This window comes from Pyxicephalus adspersus, chromosome 1 (assembly GCF_032062135.1).
Source record: "Pyxicephalus adspersus chromosome 1, UCB_Pads_2.0, whole genome shotgun sequence".
NCBI classification, from domain to species: Eukaryota; Metazoa; Chordata; class Amphibia; order Anura; family Pyxicephalidae; genus Pyxicephalus; species Pyxicephalus adspersus.
Window position 1 is genome coordinate 9,791,422 of NC_092858.1, and position 27,171 is coordinate 9,818,592.

The window sequence follows — 27,171 nt, forward strand, 5'->3', positions numbered from 1 at the left end:
TGTGATTGCAGACCTCCATAGGACAACTTCTTCCATGGTGACCCCCACTGGTAGTGTAATTTTACAGAGAACTTTTGTTAAATCTCCCCCTACACTCAGGTGGGAACCTACAGTACAGTAACAAGTTGTGAACTAGAGAGTTCTTTAGTTCTCACATTTGACACTGACAGTCAAGAGTATGTTGTTCTACAAGGAATATATAACAATTGTGTGTGACGGGGCACTCCTCCCACATTTCCAGGTTATATTTTACAGGACATGCATCACTTGTAAATAAGCAGCAAACACATTGTATTAAAGAGAAAGTGAAAGATAAAACAGCACATATAGCAAATTCCAGCAGCAGATTGGATATGGTTACTATGCAATGGTTATCTAATGATTCGAGTGAGATGAGGGGCCCAAGGGCCCGGAGGTAGTACAGTTTCCTTTCTAGTTGTGGTGAAAGAACATGTAGACTGTAATAGATGACTTTACATAAAGAGAATGAATGATAGTCTGCTGACTGTGACTCCAAAATGTTGGAATGTATGCTTTATTGAGTCACCAGATGAAATAGAGATAAATAATCATGGCTTTTTCCTCCCGTCTTGCTCTGGGTCTATGACTAAGAAATAGCATTATCTGAGCCAGCCAGGCAACAAGCATTTGCGAGAGGCTACAAGCAACTGAAGCTCACATATTTCATGGCAAGTTTAACACGCAAGTAATATATAGGAAAAAAAGTCAGCTCTTGCTTGAAACATGGTTACATCAGTTGATGCCACCTTTTGTAGAACTCACTTGTAATGTGTCAGCTCTCTCTTTTACAAGGCAGTCTCATGTAACGTGTCAGCTCTCTCTTGTAACAAGACAGTCCCATGTAACGTGTCAGCTCTCTCTTTTACAAGACAGTCTCATGTAATGTGTCCGCTCTCTCTTGTAACAAGACAATCTCATGTAACGTGTCAGGTCTCTCTTTTAACAAGACAGTCTCATGTAACGTGCCAGCTCTCTCTTGTAACAGGACAATCTCATGTAACGTGTCAGGTCTCTCTTGTAACAAGACAGTCTCATGTAATGTGTTCGCTCTCTCTTGTAACAAGACAGTCTCATGTAATGTTTCAGCTCTCTCTTGTAACAAGACAGTCTCATGTAATGTGTCCGCTCTCTCTTGTAACAAGACAGTCTCATGTAACATGCCAGCTCTCTCTTGTAACAAGACAATCTCATGTAACGTGTCAGGTCTCTCTTGTAACAAGACAGTCTCATGTAACGTGCCAGCTCTCTCTTTTACAAGACAGTCTCATGTAATGTGTCCGCTCTCTCTTGTAACAAGACAGTCTCATGTAATGTCTCGGTTCTCTCTTGTAACAAGGCAGTCTCATGTAATGTGTCTGTAATGTCACTCTCATGCATTCTTTTGTAAAATGCAGAGGTCAAAGCAGGTTTTAGATAATGGTTGTATGTACAACGTCACATTGTTGGTAATTCCACCAGGTGTGGTCACAAATACAGGTGAGGAGTTGGTATGGATTAGAGCCACCCGGGTGTCTTGAACACAGCAGTGACTAATCACAAACATGTCAAAGATGAAGGTGAAACAAGCAGAGATGGCTGTACCTTTGCCAAGAGCATTCTCATAGCACTGACAGGGGAGGGCTCGATATCCACCAGCGGGACAGCACTAAAGCTCTGTGCCAAAACAGCAGGTAGAGGACAGAAACATAGACAGCACACAGGTTAGAAGACACACAGGCTCTTGTAGATGGGTTAATACATGCTATTAACCAATCACAATAAAGGCAACATTCACTGGACACAGGAGAAGGTCAGTGCTTATTTGAAAAAAAAAAAAATAACAAACCTGAATTTTTAGGTAAAATGAAGACCAAAAAAGGTTTGAAACAATTTTAAAAGTCAAAAGCTGTTCAAGTTTTTGTAATTATATTTCTGCTAACAACATGTTACTAAAAAAAGCTGCTCAAAATTAGAAGTGGCATTGTCATTAGCTGGGAAGCAATGTTGGTCTAATAAAGGCACACAAGTTCCTCTTTTAATCAATAAAAAAGCAGCCTAAGGAGTACAGCCTGCATTGTTTTGTAAGATGAAGGTGCAGATTATATTGTAGCGGCACTCAGGACTAGTTCTAAGAGGTGGAAGCTCCAGGCCCATCACTTCACTCTGGCTTTATTACTTAGATTAAAAATACAAAGGATATGAAGCTGGGTTTGCTGCTACCATGGGATTGTGGTGTACCTCCATGGTTGATGAATCAGAAACTTTTGATTTGGACGTTGCTAGAAGTTAGAAACAATCTGTAACTGGACTCATAACCTTTGCCACTGGTTAGCAGGTTAAACATAGGCATTATTTTGGAAAGTAATGGATAACCCAGTACTTTCAGTAAGGGCACATAGCATCCATATTTCTCAGTGTGTTAGATCTGTTTAGAGAATTGTCATCTTCCTGTCTTTTAATATTGCCATTGGTACATATAGGGCATATGGCGGTGCTCAGCTGCCTATGTCTTTTGTTTGACAACAGCTTGCCTATAAGTCTTATAAATGGACATAAATAAGTAATTAGATTTGTTCCCCATAGATGTAATGGGGAACATGACGTAGACAAAAATGCAGAATAAATGTATCACTGCAAATGGATGCATCATTATTCTCTTATCTGCAGATTTCTCTCCTCCGGAACTCAAATTATAATTATTGTGACATCCAAATCTTTCACAACCAAACCAACCCTTTACGTAGCATACTAAGTGCAACTATATAACAGGTGTGTTAAAAGGTGGTACGGACAATGACCGAAGTACAAGATGACCTCATGGTAGAGGAATGGGAACATTGCACACAAATCTACCTGTAACAGGCAGTACATAGGATCTTCCCAGTGTCTGATGGACTTTAGTCTCCTACCGTGTCACTGTCGCAAGGTTGAAACTGGAAGGGCTGAGCTTTGTGAAATACGGGATTCTCCTGAATAAACAACTGCAAGTTGTAATCTCTCATCACCTGAAATAAGAAAAGAACATAGAAATTAGTAAGCGGGACACTGGACAGAGAAGTCTTGCAGCTTCTCAGACTGGCTGGCACATAGACCTGCCACCAAGATCAACTCTATTCTCTCTGATGTGACATACATATAAAATAAAAATGATGCATAAAGTACAACCAAGCTTGTCTGAGCAAAAAAAAAAAAAACCACCGACATGTATTTTACCATGACAACAACAAATGTTGCTTGTGTAGGAGCAAGCATGCGCGGAGATGTAAAAAACAGAAAGGAACCTTAAGGACTTTGCATAAAACTGAAAAAAGTTTTAAAAGCAAATTGGCAGGGTAAAAACAAGGGGGTCAAACCATGTCTCTAAAGGTCCCTCACAATTGTGCAGGCAAAATCTTTGTGCCGTGAGTATTGCACTTACAAAAGTTTAATAAAGCAAATACAATAGTATTTTCATTAAAAAATATAGGACAAAACAGGAATAGATTTAACTGCTTCAAAAATTATTTTATTGTCAAGCAGCTAACAAAGACTGCGAGTTTACAGTGTTTAGTTCAATATAGAATCAGTTTTCTAAAATTATTAGTCGCTTCCAAGTCTGGGAATGTGTAGCCTGGGTATGGCTGCCAAATACAGAACTGAAGAAATTCTCTGCCAGACTGAAGTGAGCTTTTTATTAATTTAACGCTATCTTCTGTAAATTTGATTCTACAAATTCTCGCGTGTTATGAGGTGAATTTGCTGCCCAGGGTTGTATGCTTCTCAGAAAACAAAGCTTCTGCACTTAGCAGGTCTCATAATATTCAACTGGCACAATTAGGTGGAGAAGTTGGTAATCCCAGGGTAGATTACAAGCATTGCAACATTTTGGACATAGGTGTCCAAATGTAGTAATGTCCATAGTATAATGTAGTAATGGCTGAATGAAAAGCAGAAGTCAATATTCCATCTACTTTTCAAAGTTGTATGCTCCATAAAAAGTTTTCAAGCCCTGCCTCTCAGGTCAGTTTTCCTAGCCAATACAAAAGGAGAAGTTAAGTCTCGAGAGACACCTACCCGACTCGATGTCTCTAACAAATACTGGAATGTGTTCTGGACAGCTTGACACGTCTCCAGCTCCGTCCTGTTGAATGCCATGAGATAATCCTTTAGGTGGTCATATACGTTACCATCAAGTGTCTGCAAGGAAACACAGGGCAATAATAAATCAGTAAATATCACTATGCTGGATTTTTCAGATTTGTCCCTGCACATGTCTGTTCTTGTAACTGTCCCCCTAGCAGCATTAACGTATGATTAACATATGATCAAATAAGGTAGCTTATCCATTATGAATAGGAACCAACATTTATACAGTATTATAACAGTATTTATAAAGCGCCAACATGTTATACAGTGTTGAACATTAAGTATAGGTTGCAAATGACAGACAGATACAAACAATGAAAGAGGAGGAAAGGACCCTGCTCAGAGGAGCTTACAATCTAAAAGGAGGGGGAAGTAGCACATAATTGGAGGGGTGAGTAATGAGGGTTTTAGAGACAAAAGTAGGCAAGACGGGAAGGCAACCGGACACTAAAATAATAAAAATGATTGACAGGGAATTGTGAAAGGTAACAGGTGCTCTTCAATAGCCACCCCTTGACCCCAGGGGGAAGGGTGGACTAAAGCATAGCGCTACAGGAATGCTCGCTGCACATGAAGTTACTGGAAACACAGTTAGTTTGTGCACCCTGCCTAGAAATATTGTCCGAACTGTGCGCACGCCCGCACTAACAGCAGCCTCATTCAGACTAGTCTGGATCTGGACCGAATCCTGACATGTCAATGCTGCCAAAATAAACGCTGAGCATAAAAAAATGCATTCACCAAGGCACAAACCAGTGCACAGACACAAGTCTATACAGTGTCCAAAAGGACACTAGGTTCATTATATTTATAGGTTTTTTTTTATGTTTCATTTTATATAGTTTTATCTTTTTATTCATATCCTAAAAGCACAGGCAATAAATATATTTTTTATATAGGTAGAGTGCTTCATGTGTGAGCTGCAGCTTCCTGGAAGCTAGTATAAAGATGTTACAAAAAATAGGTTTTTAAAGGCATGGAAATCTTGGAAAAGTTGGAGACACTTAGAAGATAGGACTGTCTGGATAGTTTTTAAAAAGCAAAAAATGGTTTAAAAGAAAGAGGAAAGTGGAACTAAACTTTCACTTTTACAAATGCACAATCAGGCAGGTCATTATTGCACAAAGGGACAGGCGATGTCCCTTATGCAGTATTCTGTCTTACATGCCTGATTGCAGAGAAAACCCAGCAATTCAAAGCCTTTGCCTGTGCCGGGGATGAAAGAACTGTGCAGGAGTTACGTCATCCTGGTATAGCCAAGCAAGATGGTCAAAGATAATATTTAGAGGAGAAGATGGCGGCATCTTGTGATGGAACATGGATAAGTGAGTTGTGCAGGTTTAGTTCCGCTTTAACGTTATAGGTCAAAGGGGATCAAAGTCACATGAGATAGGAATTAAGCCATGAATAAAGAGAATTTAGACCAAATTCGCATTGAATGCTCTTACCAAATGGCAGGAAACCACAAAAAGCAGTTATGCCATGCTGTAAATGCTAATGATTTGCAAAATACCCCCTTAACCTCCTCACCATGTGGTTGTTTTTCTCTTCCAGCCACCAGGTGCTATATGTAGCATTTTACCTTCTCACCCCACAACTATTTACACATTACAGTCAATGCAGTTGTCATAAAAAGGAGGTTGGAGCGGTGGGGGCACTAGCTGAGTGAATTAAGTCTTGAACCCCTTATGTTTCATATAAAGTTTTTATAATACAATGTTTTACTTGAATCATACCCACCAGAAGTCAGCATTGTCATCAAGCCTGTTCAGTGGTTATTGACATTTCTTACTAGGTTAAGTGTAGTCTGTATGAGAATTGGAAAGAATAAGACAGCATACGGAGGCCAAGACTCAGTGCTCATAATTGAAACCCGTCATGAGAGAAGAATGGAGTTTGCCTTTGTTGACCTTTGCTAGAAAAGTCAGAAGTACCTATAAGCATTTTTGTTCCAGTGCAGTGATTACCTGACTTTCCTGCTATGCATCTGTGTGCCTGAATAATGACTCATATTACTGAAGGTCAGCATGACAGAAAGGCAAACGGGAGTTCCTAATAACCTAGCTGAAAAGAGATGGCAACAATGGCAGCCGCCCTGCATCTCTCATTACAGGGACACAGCAATGACGCAGTTGCTGCTGGAAGGAACAACATGGCGGGAGACTGACACATGGCAGCAAGTTTTAGGGTCATGTGATAGGTTCCCTCAAGGGTTAGCTTACCCACCATCCCCTAATCCACCCACCATCCTGTTTGCATGCATCAGTGCCAAATCTAAACCATGCATAAGCTGCATGTTGGAGCTTACACAGGTTTATTGACTTGTTACCCTCCGTCATAGAACATATCCCAGTGATTGGTCAACCAAATTTAGACATAGCATCCTGGAAGAAGTGGGAAACGGTTACATGATACTTTAAACACAGGAAGAACTGCCTATTACTGAGGCCTTTGAAATGGTTGAAGTTTGTGGCAAGGCAAGAAAGCTTATTAAATGGCAGCAATGAGATGGAACAGATGGTGGTGAACAAAATATATGCTTCATGGACCAAACATGCTTGCACACTGCATTACAGCATATTTTTTCTTTTATTGTTTCTAAAGCAAGAAACAGCTTATTAACTCAATGACACATAATCACCAGGCTTGTAAAAATATTGCAGGTACAGCTGCTAGAAGCTTTGACCCAACTGATGTAAGCTTACTGCAACAACTTCATCTCTCTATAGAACTTTGCCTACACAGTGTGTGGGCTGGCTCTTGGGAGTTAAGGCGTCAGCATTGTTTTTCAAGGAATTAAACCAACATACTGAAAATGCTGGTTGGGTTTTACAAAATATTTACAAGAAAACATCCAAGGTGAGGAACATTTGTCCTAGTTGTTTTTTGAGCAGATTTACCTGTACTTCCTGTCCTGGGGACACTGCTAAAATGCTGGAATTTTCCTCACCTTCATCAGCCACAATGGTATATAAAACTTGCCAAAGGTAACATTGACACCAAGGGACAAAGGGCCAAACCCTTACCAACTCCATCCAATGTAAGAAAAAAAAAAAAGTTTTGCCTTCAAGATAAACTTAAAAGTCAGCTTCCATGTTTCTAGTTTTAATGCAGAACTAAACCCGCAATTACTCACCTTTATGTGTTCAATCTATAAGCCCTGCAATCTTCCACCTTCACTTCCCGATGATCATCTTTAGCCATCTTGATTGGCTGAGATGTGATGACGCAGGCGTGTAAGAGTTCATTTATTCCCGGCATGGGCAAGGGATGCCGGGATTGCTGGGTTGCAGGCTGAGCTGCAAAGCTTGACAGCTGGACGGCAATCAGGCCAGTAAGAACAGTTATAGCAGAAAAGACATCGCCCGTTCCTTTGTGCCTGAATTTCAAAGGTTCAAAGTGAACTTAAGCTCCACTTTAATAGTGAATGCACAAGTGTCATATGCAAAGTGCACTAACCCAGAACAACAACAAATTACATCTCATTTTATTAAAGTCAGATAAATGAATGTGGTGGAACTCTGGTTATTACACATCCCAGCAAAGCCTCATTGAATAGGCAATAAGAAAAAGGTTCTGTGAAAGAATTGCTGTGTAAATGCGGCAGCTGTCATATATTCACTGAATACTTCCTGTTTTACAGACTGTGGCTACACACCTGCACCAGACTTGACAGATGTGGTGCCTGTGCCATGAGCAGATCATTGCAGATATGTATAGTTAGCCATTTACCTCACCGGCTGTGCCGAATACAGGAAGCAGGTGTGGCACCGGGAAGGAAGGGCGATGTACAAAATGTCTGTTTCAGCATTATTTCCCTATAAATCCTGAATCAAACATCACTTTTAACATTTGAAACTAGCAAAAACACCTTGTAAAAGCCAGTGTAAAGCAGTTGTACTTTAAAACAAAGAAAAAGTTGTTTTAAAATAATGAAGCCAAAATATTTTTTCTAGTTTTTTAACTAGCAAAAGTGTGCCTGGTCCAGAAGCAAATTGCTGGAGGCATTGTGTTCACAGAAGAAAAGGAAATATACTGGAATTCCCTTTCCAAGTTTGGCCTTGTTACTAGCATTGGATTTTAACTATGGAAAAGACAGGAAATTTTTCGGATCACATGTCAGTGATATAAAATTGACAAATAAATTCTTCCATGTTGCTTTCAAGGAGTTCCCCTTACCTGCTATGTCTGATGAAACATTGCCAGAACAGGAAGTAATGAGTAAATTTCTCTATGGGCCCAATTCCATTAAAATGTGGTGTTCACTGATAAAACAAAGCAGAACAATGCACAAGACATACATACCTGTGCTGGGTTGGCATTCATTCCTAATGGTTCCTTTGGCTATCATAGCTCTTTTTTTTCACTGTTTAGTCAAATTCCCCTTGCGCCTGGTATTATTCTCAACACATTATTAATATTAGGTAGTATTTATATAGCACTAACATATTATGCAATGCTTTACAAAGTCCATAGTCATGACGCTAGTTGTCCTTCAAAGGAGCTCACAATCTAATGTCCCTACTATAGTCATATGTCATTACCACAGTCTAAGGTTATTTGGGGGGTAGCCAATTAACCTAACTGCATGTTTTTGGAATGTGGGAGGAAACCGACACAAACACAGGGAGAACCTGCAAACTCCATGCAGATAAGAGTCCTGGCTGTAAATCGAACCTGGGACCTAGCTCTGCAAAGGCTAGAGTGCTAGCCACCGAGCCACCATGCTGCCCAGCTGTATCTGAAATTGCTTATTATATACAAGACAGTGTAAAGATAACAGTCATGATTAAGCTGCAGAACACCCCAAAATACAATGAAACTGGGATAAAATCAAAGACCAGCTGCACAGAAAAAAAACTTTTTGCAAGTAGGCAGCAACCAATATACTGAATAAAGAGACCCTGTTACCTTACCCATTCAAAGGGTCAAGCACCTAAAGGCTTTACATTGCACTTGATTCTACTCCCCTTGCCAGCACGCTCTCTTATGGCTTCTTCCTCTAACTGAGCTCCCCAAAATACAGAGTACTTTGAGATATAAGGCATCATGGAACCTACTACCAAATAGCAATGCACAGACCCAGTAGCCCATCAGATGACTGAGAGGATAATATCATTGACCACATAAGCTTTTACACTTGAAATTTTGTGGTGGCTGTAACAGAGGAAGCAGAGAAGCATGGCAAGGTCGGTATAAGGTTATATTTTGGCTTTAAGAGTTTTTGCATTAGCATGTATAGGTGACAGGGTATTAACATGATTTTTTTTTTTTTATTAAATAGTAGTGTTCCTTGATTCCCCACACACCCTTTGTCTCAAAGGCATGACTAGCACTTACTAAAACAATGATGTTATTAAGACACAAACAATCCAATTCGGTCATTGAAATCACCCCTTAACCTGTCTCCGACCCTGTAAGTACAAAGCACAGGGGAAGCAGGATCAGACCGATTGTATAAACAGCACCAACGCCCTTTCCACTGTAACAATCGAGACCCGTGACACAGCCATTGTCTGCAGCCTATCACTGTACGGGAAGGTAGGGAAAATTGATAGCGCAGACTACAAAGAGTGAAAGGACAAATGCTTTTATCGAACAGCCAAAATAAGCAGGGAGAACAAGAATGGCCAATGGATTAGATGAGAAATGGTGATTTCATAGGCAAACAAAATGCCTACTATTTATAAATCCAAAGTGAAGCAAGAAGCAGAGATTAGAGGATATTTTTGGTGAACAGTTGGTTGGTGAACGCAAATAGCTGACACGGAAATAGCAGTTTTGGATGGCTTAGAGAAGATGTGAAAGCAGTGTGTGTGTGTGTGTGTGTGTGTGTGTGTGTTTTATTCATTGCTGTCAATACTGAGATTGCACCTTACTCCTTGCTCCATCCCCACCATTAGGACTAAAATAAATAGAAATCCAATCTCATAATTTACTTTTGGAAAAGAATTGGACAGAAATCTTCACATAGGTCACAAGTTCAGAAGACAACTATAAGTATATTGACCCCAACCTTGGACATATTTATATACATGCACATTTTTTCATGTTGTGTCATTGTGTCTCTTAAAAATCCAGTAAGGAAAGAAAAGTATCAAATGATCCTGCTGGAAATCCTGTGATCTTTTAAGTTCCTGTTTTGTCACTGCTGCACTGAAAGCTCGAGTATGAAGGACTACAGAACGCCACCCATCTCTCTCTACATGCATACACATCCTAGCAAAATAATACTGCTTAGTTCTTAATAGCCTGATCACATACGGGAAAGAGTTATTTGGAGATGTGGTCACTGCACTGAATGAAAAAAAAAAAAAAGTTTCAAAACTGGCAAGAAGGTGGTAATAATTAAAACATGAGATAGCCATTGCCTTTCTCAGCAATTGCTGAAGAACTACAAGGTGCTTTTGGAGTTTTATTAGCTAAAGGGCTAAAACACCAGCCTAGATGGACTCACCTTCATGGTATTTGCCAGGTCCGTCTGGTAGTAGCGGTCTTGATGGGCATTTGCAGCTGCCAGGGTGAGGAGATAGTCATTGCGGGCATGTGTGGCCTTGGCATTACATTCTTGCCTTCGGGCTTTTAACTGAAAAGAGGAAAAAAAGAAAAAGTTACTTGCATATGTAAGTTTGAACAGTATAAAAGAGTATATGTATAGAGGCTCTAAAATATGCTTTTATTATAAACTTTACATTTTTTATTGTGGTCCGTATCTCTGATTCACCTTCTCGGATTCACTACAGTCATTGAGACAGAAAGTAATAGCAAAATCATCAAATGGGTACACCATTCTGGCGATACTAAGACTGATTCCCTTAACTTGAGGAGACTTCCTCATGTGTTTAAAGGGCAGGAAGTGAAATGAAATATTCAATATACATAAAAATAAATTGATAAACATTTTAACCCTTTTCTAATTTGTTAAAAAAAAACCAAAATGATTTAGCTATACATACACTAAGAATGAAGTAAATGAAGTTAGAAAAGGGTGGAAAAGGTTAAAATTTGGTGAAACCATAACAATTCGTAATGTTGGGCTTCTATTTACTGCCATTTGCCATGTATTAGGATTGTGCTTCAAATTAATAGTCAGCTGTTTTTAGGTTTAAATTGTTTTGTTCTTGCAGTGTGGATGACCGCTGGGACTCTGTGCTTGATTTGCTTTCCTTTGCGTTTTTTAGGGCGCTGCATTTTATTTTCGCATTTATTCCAGCTGCTTCCAAAGCTTTTTGAACATTGGAGAAACGTAGCTTGTTCTGATCTGTGATCCTTATTATCCTTTTCTTGATTAAAACCCACAAGGACAAACAAATAAAGCAAGTGTTGTAACAAAAACATAAAAAGATTTGTTGGATCGGGTCTCATTTAAAGCTGATCTTTGGGGTGATACTAATCCTCCTTCCACCTTCAGTTCTGATGCATGATGTAAAAATGAGTTGAAGAAGGGTTCATTTTGGTTTTCATTCTGTTTATTATTTTAGTAAAATAGAAACATGTCCATGTCCAAACAAATCCTCCCAAAAAAATAATTCCCAGCGATGGGAATTAATACACTAAATTAGAATAATCCAAGACTAGTTTATCCAAAATTGAATGTAATATGTAAATTGATCATTTTGCAATTATTTTGATATTACAAAATGATGACATTTGTAAGAAAAACCAGATTTGAATGCAACATTTGCAGCAGCAGAAAAATTACCTTCACATTGGCTTTCTGTAAACTTATCCTCGATTGGAACAAACTAAGTTTGGATCTGTGTGAAAAAAAAAATTTGTTACAACCACAGCAAAAAGCTGAATATATAACAAGCTTCACTGGTTCCCTTTGTGTAGGTACATACTACAAACTACACAGATGGTGTTTTCAAGCAAACACATCGATAAGTCCAATCACATCATGCAGATCTCGTATACTGTACATATCTAATTATTAGACAGATATGCACAAGCACTCCTTTGCAAAACATATTCAGCTTCTATTGGCCGCTTGAAAGGTACCAAATGTGCAATAAATAAAATAAACATTGAACCGTTATAGGCTTTTAATAATGCTTCCAGAAAATTAACTATATGATGATAAATAAGGAACAAATACAGCAAATCACTTTCGAATTTTTAATCTACAAATCTTATTAGCCACCATTGAACAATACATTTCCCAACCTTAGAAACACAACCTGGCCAAAAAAAGTCACACAGTAATATTTTGTTGGAGCACCTTTAGCTTTGATTACTGAATGCATTCACCATGGTATTTTTCTAAAAATTTAGGCAGTTTAAACATTTATTTCCATCCAGAATTGCATTTTTCTCAATATCTTGTATTGGTGATGGGGGAGTCAGAGCCATGTAAAGTCTTCTCCAGCTCATGCCAAAGATTTTCAATGGGGTTAAGGTCTGGACTCCGTGGTGGCCAAACCATGGGTGAAAATGATGTCCCATGTTCCCTGAACGTTTCTTTTAGAATCTGAGCCCAATTAATTCTGGTATTGCCATCTTGGGATATATGTGCATCCAATCAGGGGAGGAAAAACATCAACGGAATGAAAAGTCTGGCCATTCATTAATTTCAGGTAGTCAGCTGACCATACAATAATACTGAACCTAGACCCAACCAACACAAGTAACCCCATATCATAGGATTTTTTTGGGGCCAGGCAGTGTATTTCCAAATCACATTCCCAGCCAACAGATTTCATGGCCAAATCTGAAATCATCCCATGTCTTTTTACACAGAGGGTTCTAATCCAGCAGGGGTTCACCCAAAAAGTGCAAATACAGAAACCTCTGTTTAGAGAAATATGTTGGCTGCCATAGCAGTTTCATGATAATACCAGTTACCACTTTGTTTTGTGTCTGTTCCTGGCCGGAGACACAAAGTACAAAGCCAGAAACCTCCAAACAATTAGCATTTTAGGAAACTGTCAGCCAATATAAATCTTATTTCTGAGTAATGTTTGCAAGGGCTCCATTACAATACAGAATGCCGACCCCGTCTGACTTGCAACACACTATTTATTTAGCTGTCTGTCTGGAAATGGAAGGGAACTAATTTTAATAAATGAATAAAAAAGTAAAGAGTTAGCTGTGGGTGCAAACCCTCTGTATGGAGACTGGTGTCACTGCACAGGTTTCATATGGTCAAAGCTGGCTGTGTCTGGTAATTTAAAGAATAATTTCAAAAAGAATAATCTTGCATGTACGTTTTATATTTGGTGATTCGTTATGCTGCGCTTATATAATTACAACCCTGGAGGTTCCAGCATTGTCCTCTTCTCTCACACTAATTTTTAACCACACGTCATGTTATACCATAGGGCATATCCTTTGTTTCCCATCCCATGCATGCTAAAGTTGCAGTTGGGCAATACAATGGTATACAGGTTGCTATAAAAGCAGAAAGCATCTCCCGGGTGGGTTTGCTGAATCACGTAAAGCGGACCTAAACCTGCAAAGCTATCCGGAATACCTACATCTCGCACCCTAGGAGGCTCTTGGCTGCTCCTTCTGGGCATGCCCTGCGGGCATGCACAGAAGGAGCCCTTTTAATAATGGAAGAAAAAATTGCCCATCTAACGCATATGCAGTGAGATCAGCATTTTTTCCCCTCATCTACCTCTGATGGAAGAAGACGAACCGGAAGAAGAGAGAAGATGTCAGCGCCCGGCGAAGACGGATACAAGGACGTCGAGGGACCCAAACTAAGAAACTTGCGGGATTAAGGGTAAGTGTGTTTTTTTTCATTTTGGGTTTAGTTCCGCTTTAACCATCTCAGCATGCATGCACCACTTTGGAGATTGTGCTCATTAGTATATATTTTCCTGATACAAGTGATTTACGCCCGGCATTGGTGTCCTCTGGCCCGTGTGATCAGTATGACGTGTTAGCGTGCAGGTGCAGTGCGCTTGGGGGGTGGTGGTGACTGGGTGGGAAATTTAAACAGAATGTACAGCTTTGATATTCAAAAAGTACTCATATAATCAGACAGCCAGGGAGGTTAAATAGTAAAAACACAATTCTCCCTATCTCACAGTACATTGGCATTATGTATAGTTAGGTCATACCCTGTTCAAAGGAAGAGCTGTACATGACGAAAAAGGCACTCTGTTTACTGTCAGTTCTTCTGTAGCACAGAATCCTACTGGTTTGTATACTCGGCATTCAGAAGCTTATGTCCTGCTCTCTGTACATCAAAGAAAATGTCTGCATTCAGCAGCGAGCGAATTGTGGCATATTTCTGGTCAGCGCAACCTTCACCCATTTTAGGTGCTTATTTTAAAAAATGATTTAGTTCCTAGTTGTAATAATAAGTGAGGTAAATCTATAAAAACAGAGGTGAAACTTTTATTCTTCTTCAAGTATAGTTGCCATCATAAGAAACCCATCAGCTTCTATTTAACATTCAATAAAAAAAACAAAAAAAACAAAAAAACAAAAAAACAAAACAAAACTATTTCCTTCATTAATAAACCGTGAACATATTATGCAGCATTGTACAATTATTAGGGACATATTAAGTAAAAGGAAGTAGGCCCTGGAAAACAAATTTAAAGACAGATAATAGATATATTTTACCTTCTAACCTTAAACAAGACCCCTAGCAAACCTATTAGGGCTATAAGACACTTGTAGACCATGCTGCAATCCCAAATCTGCCCCATCCCGTCCTGGGCATTCCCTAACTTGCCCAGGCATTTTCAGACTTCCTAAAACTTGGATCATAGGCATACTTCCACCACAAACTATGTGTCAATGTCTGGACTTCAAATAAGGACAGTGGAGGCAGCAGGAATACTACTGAATTACTTTAGAGCAATACTTTTTGTGTGCAGGTTTAATGGTATCAATATTTAATGCAAGTTAGGATAATCTACAATCATGCTGATCACAATGTCGATACATAATTTTCAGGTGTGACAAGCTTTCTAACAGAAGTAATAAAAGTTACCAACAACAGATATGTATGTGCTCTATTTGTGGTATCAGACTTGGCACATGTAGTTCCAAATGCCAGGAATAATTGGACTCCCTAATATATGGATAGCTGGCAGTGAATACACCAACGTTATCGGCACTCTGGCACACACGGTTTGACAGGTCCTCATACTATAGACATGGCCTTCCTGACTTTGGTTACAGTTGGGCCTTTGCTGGCACACATGAGTAGAATCCGTTTCCTCTCCGGATAACAATGGAGATGTGAGACGAGGCGGGGGCAGAGCCTATGGAATCCACACAGCCCAGTGTGAGAATCAGATTCTATTACAGGAAATTAGGCTTTTGTCCCAGCACGACTGTGTTGAACTGAGATAGGGACACATTTTTGCTTCATGTCAATAGAAAGCATGCCCAACCTTTCAAAACCACCATAGCTGTGCCCTACAGATAAAGATCTGTGGCGTCCGCATTCCATAACCCTTTCCTGACCACAAAACAGTCAGCATCACAGGATATATATGTAGGAATTGATAAAACAATCACTCTTTTTCCTCACTAGGAAGATGACTAAAGTCCACATCTGAGATCAGGAAACTACTGTTGGCGATTTGGGAACGTTCTATTATTATTGTAAAGGGTATTGGAAAATACTGAGACACCCGTGGTCTACATGTTTATAAACGACGACTGGCTGAGCTGGTAATTGGTTAATAATGACTATGGGTAAAGCATGGTAATTAATAGCTTCCCAATTTTACTTACAGCTTCAAATCAAAAGCTGCGTAACATTATCATTGGGAATGAACGACTAACAACCGTTTGTCCGATAATCGTTAACAAAACCGATGAATGAGGATTGTCGCTGGAAACGAACAACCGTCCCGGCGGATCTGGGCGACGATGATTTGCTATTTATTGTGTATACGGTCATTTAGTGATTGTGGATGGCTCTGCAGTACACTTTCTCCTTTACATTTCAATTCCTGCATGGTTCAAACGATTGTATCTAGCATGTGTACATTATTGGTGGATTATATTTGAACGATCATATCATTACAGCATGTACAGAATTGTGCACAATACGATCGTTCAAAATAATCGTGTATAATCGTTCGTTTTCCAACGGCAATTATTGCACGTGTGTACCTAGCTTAAGTCATACATGACTGGCCCCGTTGGGGGATACTACAAGCTGCTATGTTCCAGAAAATTCACCCTTAAGCATTCAAGCAACATGCTTGACCTGCACTTCTCTGAAAGACTGGAAGGTGCAGCTGCCGCTGCATCCCCTACACCCTCAAATGTTAACTTTGCACATGCTGCATTTCTTCCCATTGTTACACATAGTTACAAAACCTGGTCTGAGATAATGAATTTTCATGTATTTGGTGTATAGGCAAGCACAGGTGTGGGAGACAACACCAGACCCGGGGTCTATCATACCAGTGTCTCTGTCAATGGCAGAGGGCAGGGGTGTGAAAGTAAAATAGGCCTGTACTGTATGGTTATCCTAAACACACAGTTTTTATATTGCAGAAAAAGTCTAAAAAATTACTAAATATTGGTAGCAAAGAGCAAGTGAGACCCCTAATATCATTAAAATAAAGCTATACTTCTGTTTTTAGAGATTTAGCTTGCAACAAAGACAGGGTTACAATACCAACTAGCTGTTGCTGTATGTTATATTTACCAGAGCCAATGGTGCAAGAATGGGATTTATGAAGGACTATTCCTCCTATTTAGGCATACCAGATTTTGTTCTCCAAGAGAGCAGAAAGGTTTATATTTTGGCAATGGACCACCAAGCTCTCTTCATTCTGGGTAAGATATTTCTGTAGTCTATTCCTTACACTGCAAAGATATATTTTGAAAACACAAAATACTTTATTGTGAGAAAGAAATGCAAACCTAAGAATAAGGCAGCACGTTTCAGTGGGGTTTGAATAACACCCTTCTTAGGATTCTAAACAGCTTAAAGTAGGTGATTTGCACAGATTTGGATTTCTTATGAAAATAAAATAATCCTCTTGCAGAAAAAGATAGCACTAAGAGGGACATAAAAGCCCTGCTTTATTAGGACTATTATGAAGATAGACTATTATGGGGGAACCAACAAACCTAAAATGGACATAATTTCCTATTTGACAATTTTTTATGAATCCACCAGATCCATACCAGGTTTTGCTGGATAATTTAGGTTCTCCCCTGATAGTATATCTTCTCCAGTCTTGAACAGCTTTAAAAATGCCCCTGTGGCTCTCTAGATTATCTGGGATTCTATAGTTTGACAATTTGTTTACCACTTTGTGCAGAAATAAAGTCCTTATATGTACCATATTTGTATGTTATCCAAGAATATTTTTATATCACATTTTCTCCAGCTGCAGCTGGCCCCCACCAATACAACTAAGCTGTAATTATCTCTCTTCAAACTTAGATGTACCGGCCCTGCAGTATGAAGCCCAAGCTTAGCAGCACCCTGAATTTATATCCAATCAGATAAAACCTTACACTACATAACTGCAGGTAAATCTAAAACCAGGCTATAAGGTATATTTGTATAGTCAGAATAGCAAACAGACAGTAAGGGTGCAGCTAAGACACTGGAAGTTAACACAAAAAAGTAAAATGAGATCTTCTAATGTTTGTATTGCAGTTTGCTTTAACCAGGAAACAAAAACTCCTATTTGAGTTCATACACGTCTCAGTTTCCTTGGTTTTGGGAAGGGGGTAAGAGGTGTGATCTCCGCAAAGCCCCCACTCATCATGATTTACCTACGCGACTTTATATATTTTTTCTTTTTTTACATTTGGGGTTACAGAACACAGAAGATGTGGGAACACCTGCAAGCTGCAAGGTGGGCAAGGCTGGGAACTGAAGTCTCCAAGAAAGCAATGGTCACCTTGGCTCAAACATCACCTATACCTAAAATCGCATTGAATGGACTGACCATTTAAAACTTGCAGCAAATCCATTCTGAGCAAATGAGTTTAAGCACTTTGTCCCAAGTGATTCCACTCACACAGGACTGGATGGAGTCCAGAGTGATCTCAATCTAGGCTCCCTTCCGCAAGTCAGACACAGCTAACTGCTGCCATGAATAATGATTTTGAAACTGGATGAATCTTCAGCTAATATCATCAGACACAGGGAACTCACTTGGCATCGATGTCGGCTTTCTCTCGCATTGCATGTGCCATCTGCTCGGCCTCAAAGTACTTCTTCTTGGCCTTGGCTAAATCCTTCACTGTCTCTTGCAGTTCCGTCTGGATCTTTGTCAACTGGTCTACACACTGCGGAAATAAAAGAGGGATGCCGATTGTTTTAGCATCTGACTGCACAGAACAGTGCCCACTCCTCACTGTTGACAGCGTCCATGTTTATTCAGACATGAACCTCTATGTCTATCTAAACATATTCTATCTAGATTATGTTGAAAGGTCCATATTATGTGCATTAAGAGAAACTCAGCTACGTACTATCAACATCTAAAGCTGTCCACAAATATCTCTCTATCTATCTTTCTATCTATCTGTCAATCCATCCACCATCTATCTATCTATCTATCTATCTATCTATCTATCTATCTATCTATCTATCCATACATCGAGTCTTATGTTTCCAGCAGTGCCAAAATGCTGCATAACCCAGCAAATGTAGCTCAATTTCTTGCCAAGTTCTTCTACATGTTCAACTGTTTGAAGCACATAGACCCATTTTTATATACATTTTTTAAATATTTTTTTTAACCAGTTGGTGTTAATGACACATTGCTTCAATTTGGATATTGCGGTGTTAGGTTGGATCTGTGTCAGCAGAGGATATTTTCATCCACATACAATGCAGTACTAAAAAAAAGGTTTTGGGGAAATATCATCCTGACCTGACATTGCTGACATCATACCAGCGTTTTAATAAGATGCTGTCCAGTGTGTGACTTTGGAATCATTTCATTAGTTTCGGTGCCGTGTCCAGTTCAAACTAGCTCTTGGACATCTGTTGTCTCTCTGTTGTCAATAAATCCCCTGAAGAAGCAGTTGCTACTGCGAAACGCATTGGTGCAAATATATAAAAACATTTTTTTTATAGCCTATTACTTAATTTATGTAGTGTTTTCAATCTGGTGTGTTGAAATTCCATTTTTAATATTGTAAATGTTTATGTATACTTCTCTTTGTGATTTTGTTAAATTAAAACAATATATAATTGTTTAATTAAAGTGTATGTCTGTAATTCCCCCTTGGGGTTCACCCACTTCTACATGTGGAGTGTGATTTAATGTTTTTGTGTCAATGTTCTTTTGGGGATATGGCTGGGACATGACTATATCCTAGGGGGACTCCATTTATGTTTGTGTTGTTCAATTTAGATGCAAAAATTTAGCTGGGATTTTCTTTAAAAGAACACTTCCCCGAGTGCAGGTAGCCTGGCATAATACTAACCATCCATAATCACCAACTTTTTCTCCTAAATCGTTTTCACATGCATGCAAGGGCACCAACTCCTGTAGGTGAGCTGTACTCATGGTGGCCGGACGGGTATGGCTCATTTATGCAAAATTTATAGGGTGATTGCACATATGAACATTATGAAGAGGACTTGGTTGAGGCCATGCTGGACAAAAGGTTGCTGGATTGAGTTGGAAATTTAGCATTATTTAGGTGAGCAGAACTCTGGAGTTGGGCAGGTTAGAGCAATTTATTAAAAAAACTCTAAAGGGCCAAGAGTGTTAAAAAAAACTGCTTCCATGCTGACTTTATGTTTTACTTTTTACTTTTACTGAAATTATGTTAAGTGGCTCTAAGAAAAAATAAGATGCTAAAGTGTAGGTACACACAATTTCTATTATTTTACCATTTACCTGAAAGAGAAATTTGACATGACTTTCACAGTTTTGCTTGCTGTCCATGATTGTATTTCATTACCCCACATGGGAATACTTCCTACAGTAAATACTACCTGTACAAGAAAGCATATCATTTGCAGTGAAGGTTTAGCCTTTGTTGTCAGTTCAGTTACCCTTTGCTGTCATTCAGGTCGGACTTCACCTATAAAGATGAAGAGTTTGCACACTGTGTATATGTTAAGAATGGCATCTGTCTAAAAAGTCTGTGAAAAATGCAATATTATTTACATTATATGTAGAAATCCCCTTTAAATGTGACCTTGGCAGGGTTTGCAATTATTCCCTCAATACAGGGAGCAGAAAGGCTGACTCATACTTCCACTACAAGCCATTCATTACCAGCAGAATGATACATGCTGTTCTAGAAGGTGTATACAAGGCCCCCTGAGGGAAGATCTTGCAACAAATCATAATCTACAAGGACCCAGGGGATAAAATTAGGGAGCCCAGGCACAAGGAGCAGGTGCTTACAATGATGCTATAGGGTGGAAACAGTCATTTCTGCAAAGTGCAAATCAGAATAGAAGAAAGAAAATGCCTCGCACATCATCTGCTGCACCAGCAGATCTGTCTGTGCACAATATGGAATGAGAACAGGCTGAGCACAAACAGTGCTGTCAAACAAAAAGCATCAGGTGTTCAGTTTTATTCTGGCCTGCAAAAGAATTGCAATTATAACAATGCATTTGGAGAATAAGACTGAAACAGTACAGTGCTTTGTTCTAGTCTAGTTGTGTTTTTTTAAAAAATTTGCAAGTCACCTTCTGTAAACCCTTATTGGGAAGCTCTCACTTCATGTAACTCCTGTATCCTCACTGTCGAAATTACCTTCCAATTACTTCCTACCCAAACCTACTTTCACTGTCTGGGATAGCCCCCTTCTCCCAAACCACCTACTATTAGGTGTAAAATGCACCAGAAAAATAAAGTTGGAATCACGCTTAGCTTACCCAGTCTTCTGCATTTCTGGGTGCAAAGTCATCACCCTTACGGGAAGACTGATGAAATGCAGCCCCTTTGAGGGACAGCTAGTGACACGACTATGGGCTTTGTAAAGCTCTACATAATATGTCAGCCCTATAAAAATACTGTGTAATAATAATATTGCAGAGTGAATGAAATCTCACGAGAAGGCATTACTGTCCATGCAAGAATATTCTTGAGAGATTATGACTGCTCTGCAGTCTATAGTTATCTTTCTGGAAAGAAGGCATTGTCCCCCTCCCCTGGACCCTGTAGCTAAAAGCCAAATGTAAGGTAAGCAGAATTTTATGTTTTTTTTTTAAGGTACATTTGACACATACCAATAGTAGATTTGGTGACTGAAGAAGCCATGTAAGCGGAACTTTAATTTTGGAGAAAAGTCTGTTTTAGGCTGGGATGCTGAACCCTTTCCCTGGAGCACAAACGACCATTAAAAGGATTATTCACAATCCTCTATCAGCAAAAGTCACGCCAAAAAATACTTTCAGGTAAATGTTGAAAAATTGCATTAAACTGTATGAAGAACAGTGTATCAGCTTTTACTTTTACAAGCACACAGAATAAGACCAAGAAGACCATACCCTTTTTAGTTGTTGCTCTTTGTACAGCTTGACAGTCCGAGCCGGCTCGGAGATCAGGTTCTTGTAGTTCTCGCAGATGTTAATCCGGGACTGCGCCACCTGCATTGTGCCTTCTAAGAACGACTTCCATACTGTGTAGATGTTCCTGTGGATAAAGAAAGATTAAAGCGTCATGTTCACTCAAAGTTTCAACTATTTCTCCATATAGGCTTTATTTCAGGTCAGTTTAAGTGACACCAATGATCTTTTTGGTAATCTGTAAGGGTGACATTCTTCCCAATGGCCAGCAATGTAAGAAGAATTCTTCCCAGTGACCAACCCACGTACTGCGATCTCTGGATATAGTAATTATAGCAGGGGTTTTTTGAAGACCTAGAATAATTAACCTTGAAATATTAATTTAAAAAAAATCATCAACTGGTATCAATGTCATTTACCAGAGGTCACCTGATAAAGCTGTGTTGCCTAAACACCATCATTTTATGGTCCATTATTTTCTTGAATGTTAACAAGTAAAAGCTGAATTTTTCCATCATCTTTTTTTTCATGACATTTACAGGACAAAACCAGCTTTTACTGCAATATACATGTCAACCTGCAGCCTAGATCTCCTCAATCTGATGGCCAGCATCGTTCAACCCCGATAGCCTCCAATGCTTTTGCCAGCACATAAACTGATGGACTCTTTGTGCTGCTTCTTCATCAAGACAAGGACTGAAAAAAGGGGAAATACTCTACTTGCATTTACTGATGAATTGATGCTTACAGAAGTGCATTCTTTTGTGTCTTTCACATGTGCCTGGAGTTCAGGTTTACCGGACTAAAGATTCTTGGTTTCAATCCAAAACATCAAAATCCTTTTGATCAGGCTAGAAGGAATTTTCCTCCGCTTTTTTTCATCATTAGTGGACTTTGCTTTACCCATTGAAGCTTTCATATTTTGGCTTGAGAGTTGTTCTCATTTATTACACTCCCATGATTGGATGTCCATCTGTTTGCAGTACTCCTTGCCCTATATTACCTCCGTCCAGATATAAATAGCAGTGGAACTGTGTGTGTACTTACCTCCTCTTTTTATATAAATGTTTCCTGATAAAGCGAATTATTATCTGCGAAATGCGTTGAAACACGAATAATTGATATCCTCATTTACTGTAGGCCCTTGCATGGGATATATGTGTTGAATGGGCACATGCTTTGCTGTTTGTAATATATTGGGCCATATCTGTACAAATGATTGTGGATATGTGTTACTTCCCCCACCTAGATTGTAAGCTCTTCGGGCAAGGGTCCTCTCCTCCTGTGTCAATGTCTGTATTTGTCATTTGCAACCCCCCATTTAATGAAAAGTGCTGCGTAATATGTTGGCGCTATATTGATTCTGTTTAATTATAATAATATTAACACCCAGCGGTGCTATTTTCTACATTTCTTGCATTTAAACTTTATTAAAATGTGATTTTTTTATACAATTATTAAATAAATACTGTTTTTTATGTAATTGCCTTGAAAGTCCCAAAACACAAGTCTTTCCTTATTTTGTACTGCAATCAATTAGGGATGAGGCAATACTAATTTTTTAAAGGATTAGCACGACTATACCGTTTCATTATTCATTCCAAAACATACTGAAAAAAAGGCGATTCTCTTTTCCTAATAGAAAAAAAAATGCAGCTACAGTGTAAAAAGAAAAAACAGAAAAAAAAACAGCAAAACTAAAAGAATGAGGAAGCTGTGGGATAAATGGGTGTTATCCTTTTCACTCTACATAGTGTTATACTATTGGCCAGAAAAATGAACACCAAAGTCGGCACATTTCTTTCTGACACTGATACCCTACTACCCTACTACCCAAAGAAACACAGATTTCACGAGCAGATTGTAAAGTGACCAGAACAAGACATCTTAATAAATCAGCTCATTGTCTTTGTAGGATTTGCTGGGAAAATCTATATGTGCAGAGTCTCATCTGTTCCAAACCCCTACCTAATAATGGACCAATAAAACACAACAGCAGGACAGAGCAATAAAAACATTGTGTAACCAACTTAAAGATCACAAAGCATCCGTGGCACGGAGACAACAAGTTACATGAATGAATTTTGTTCCATTTACCGACATGCTTCACTGTCTTTGTTATCTGGATCTGTCTATAAAGAACCGTGTCAGACTAACAGCAACAATGCCAGTCGCAATAAAACAAAACAAAAACAGATGAACACTGACTTTAATGGAAGACACATTATACTTATTCCTATGGCAGCCTGTGTTTCCTTACATTCCAGCTCTGCACTGAATCCTTAGTATTACACATTTCTGTGTTTGTTCCCCACTGTGTTCTATGGTTCCATCCCCTGACCCATATGTCATTACTGAGTGTAGGGGTCAGAGGATGAAACCACTGTAAATTCATGTTCTCTCCAGCCCCTTTTAGCTGGGTGCACCACCTGGCACTTTTCAGTAACCACCCAGGTATTTTTGGGTGGTTACTGAAGAGTTGGGTCCAAATACTGGGGCTGCCACCCGCCTACAATTTCTTCCTACCTGGCTTAAAAAAATACCTGGGTTGAACACTGTAAGTAGTAGGGGACTGGAGTCTTTAACAATCCTGGAACTGCTAAAACCTTCAAGAAGAATTAAACCCGTGATATTCACTTATCCCTGCTCCATTGCATGCCACACCATCTTTCTTCTTGTAGATGATCTTTGACCATGCTGGGATGACGTAGCTCCTGAGCAGGACCATGGGAATGCAATAATTCCTGGCATGCGCAAGGGTAGCTGGGATTACCTGGTTTCCCCGGGAAACCATGCTGAGCTGCAAAATATGACAGCTGGGTGACAATCAGGCAGATGAGAACAGTTATGGCAAAAAGGACACCACCTGACTTTTTCTGCAAAAAACACCTGTCTGAATTGCCAATATTCAAAGTGGGATGTTAGCTCCACTTCAAGTCTCACAGGGTTGTAGTGGTGCCGGCGAATATAGCACCTCATACACTGCAGGCTGCTGTAATTTTTTGCATCCAATATCTGTATGTGATCAAAAGAACAAAATGCTATCTTTTGAACTCCTTAGATATGAGGGCTGCATTCATTTTCAGGAACTATTTACTTTATTTTGCAGCAGGTGATCTTGTCTGTAATACACTTCCTGTGCTAGGGTGACCGTGTTCAATCAATCACTTTATGGCTTTAATGGAGCAGCAGTGTTGTCACCCAATGACAAGGGATGCGCTGGGGATACAGAACACCTCCACCTCTCCTCTTGCTTCCTTAAAGCAAAACCTCCTTGATTTCTGTACATGAAGTCACTGTGGAGTAATTCATTCAAAATCTGGAGCTGAGGTTTTTTGGTTTTTCAGCCATGTCACAGTCATCAAACTACTAGTAATGGATGGCTATGCAAGATCATACAGAGAAATGAACAACATCCATGGCTGGATGAGCCCTCCGAGTGACGTATATTCTACATTATTTCTGTCAGAGAGGAAGTGACGCATCGATCATCTGGCCAGTGACACATGGTGAATATTATCTGCAATTTGTATTGATCCTGCCACTGGAAAGGATCAATAACATCAGCCTTATTTTCATATTCTGCAGAAGAGAGGACAGAACAGTACTAGGACCCATTGACTTCACTGCTTCTGTGTTCTAAACCTTATTAAGTGCTTTTAAAGAATATATAGATAACAAAATACCTTTAGCTGGGTCACTTTCTTTTGTCAAGACCATGCAAAGCCAAAAGTATAAGAAATTTAGATCTACATGCAGTATCCAACATGGAAAAAAGGTGACAGACGATATACTATTGTTGCTAAAGGAAAATGTATGACATGGTATCCTTTGTGTGCAGAGCGTGTGAAACCATCAATAAAACTGTTCAACAGATGTGAATATTAAGAGGGGAGGTGGGGGGGTGTTGATGCCTTTAGGGTTATTACCTGTTGTCATATTAGGAAAAGGAGCTGCTTTGCATGTCACCATTGTGAAAATATTTCAGAAAACAGAAGCAGGGTGGAGGCTCCTTACCTGTACTCGCTCCTTTCATCTGGTTTTAACACGGGCCATTCTTTCTTCAGGTACTGGCTGGCTAATTTCTGAATAGTCTGGAAAAAAAAAACAAAAAAAAAATCAGTCATGTAAAAACTAGTCACAACTGCATGAAAAGGTCACACGTGTAATGAAGTGTTTCATTTGAAGTCCCTTCTGTTGGGTAAAAGTGTGCACATATAAAGTCTTCATACATGCAGAAGATAAAAGAAAATAAGTATTTATATATTAGTGTTGAGTATTTATGTATGCATTTATATAGCGCTGAGATCTTTTGCAGAACGTTCAAGTTATTTGCCATGTCATAGAAGAGCTTACAATCGGATGTCTGCCATAGTCTAAAGCTGCGTACACACTTCCAATATTTATCGTTGGAAACGAAAGGCAGAACAGCCGAAATTCGTTCGCATAAAAGGTTACCAACAATGCCGACGAACGAGGATTGTCATTGTAAATGAACAACTGTCCCGGCGAATCCGATATCACGTTCACTATCTATCGTGTATGTTTCTGCAATACACTTTCTCCTTTACATGTCACTCCCTGCATCGTTCAAACGATTGTATCTAGTGTGTGTACACTATTGGTGGGTTATATTTGACGATCATATCGTTACAGCATGTACAGAATTGTGCACAATACGATCGTTCAAGTATAATCGTGCATAATCATTGATCGGTCGTAATCGTTCGTTTTCTAACGATAATTATTGCATGTGTGTACGTAGCTTAAGGCAGTGTTTATCAAGCTTTTTAACATGGGGGAACTCTTTAAACAACTTTTAGGTCTTCAGGGAAACTCGTCTATATTTACAACTATTATATATCCACAGCTCACTGTATATTTGCATTGTGTTAAGTGGAAGAATACCTCGACCATAGCTTAAAAGATCATTGATGTCAGGTAAATTGACCTGAGAGGCACCAGCTGTTTATTGTTGAAGGAACCCCCAGCAATCTATGGAGGTTGAGAAGCACTTGTCTAGGGCCAATGTTTTGGAAGGAAAGCCAGTTAACCCACCATTATTTTTTTTTAGATTTGGAGGGAAACCCAAACAAAACACCATAAAACAAATCATGCAGTCAATGGATAGGAACCAAACTCCAGAGGTCTGTGTGTATATAGTACAGTGTGCAGAAAACACTGCAAACATTTTCTTATTTACCATTTGCACCCAGCAGTCTGCTAGCACAAGAATGGTTTACTATCATACTCAGAAACAACATTGTGCGACTACAAAGAGATTTAGAGGAGGAATACATTCCTAGCAGAAATGGAAGTTAACATGAAATAACCTTTTTGCTACCTAAAGTATATGAAGGCTGTACAAAAATTGTGGAAATAAAATAAAGCTGACCAAGAACGTATTGTAATAAAAATTTTTGTTCTACTAAAAAAAAATTTTAATGGTCACAATACAAGAAAAACCAGTCGAGCTTGTGATTTATTCTCTAACATGCAATCTTGTACAGGAAAAATGCGGGTTATGCTAAGAGGAGATTTTTGACACCATCAAAGACCAATCAATAGAAATTCAGTGCTCTCAGCCTGCAGTAATGTAACTTGGGGGGACTTTA

General features: G+C 39.2%; 1 protein-coding gene across 2 annotated transcripts in view; it reads right to left on the reverse strand.

Annotated features, from left to right (window-relative positions):
- Positions 1 to 27,171, reverse strand: part of FCHSD2 (FCH and double SH3 domains 2) — a 131,795-nt gene that overhangs the window by 31,048 nt on the left and 73,576 nt on the right. For both annotated transcript variants that reach the window (XM_072401982.1, XM_072401990.1), the window contains 7 exons: positions 25,574 to 25,650; positions 21,539 to 21,683; positions 18,227 to 18,360; positions 11,828 to 11,882; positions 10,583 to 10,711; positions 4,054 to 4,176; positions 2,910 to 3,005 (listed from right to left, as the gene is read on the reverse strand). In XM_072401982.1, coding sequence (XP_072258083.1) covers positions 2,910 to 3,005; positions 4,054 to 4,176; positions 10,583 to 10,711; positions 11,828 to 11,882; positions 18,227 to 18,360; positions 21,539 to 21,683; positions 25,574 to 25,650 — 759 coding nt within the window. The remainder of the gene's footprint in view (positions 1 to 2,909; positions 3,006 to 4,053; positions 4,177 to 10,582; positions 10,712 to 11,827; positions 11,883 to 18,226; positions 18,361 to 21,538; positions 21,684 to 25,573; positions 25,651 to 27,171) is intronic.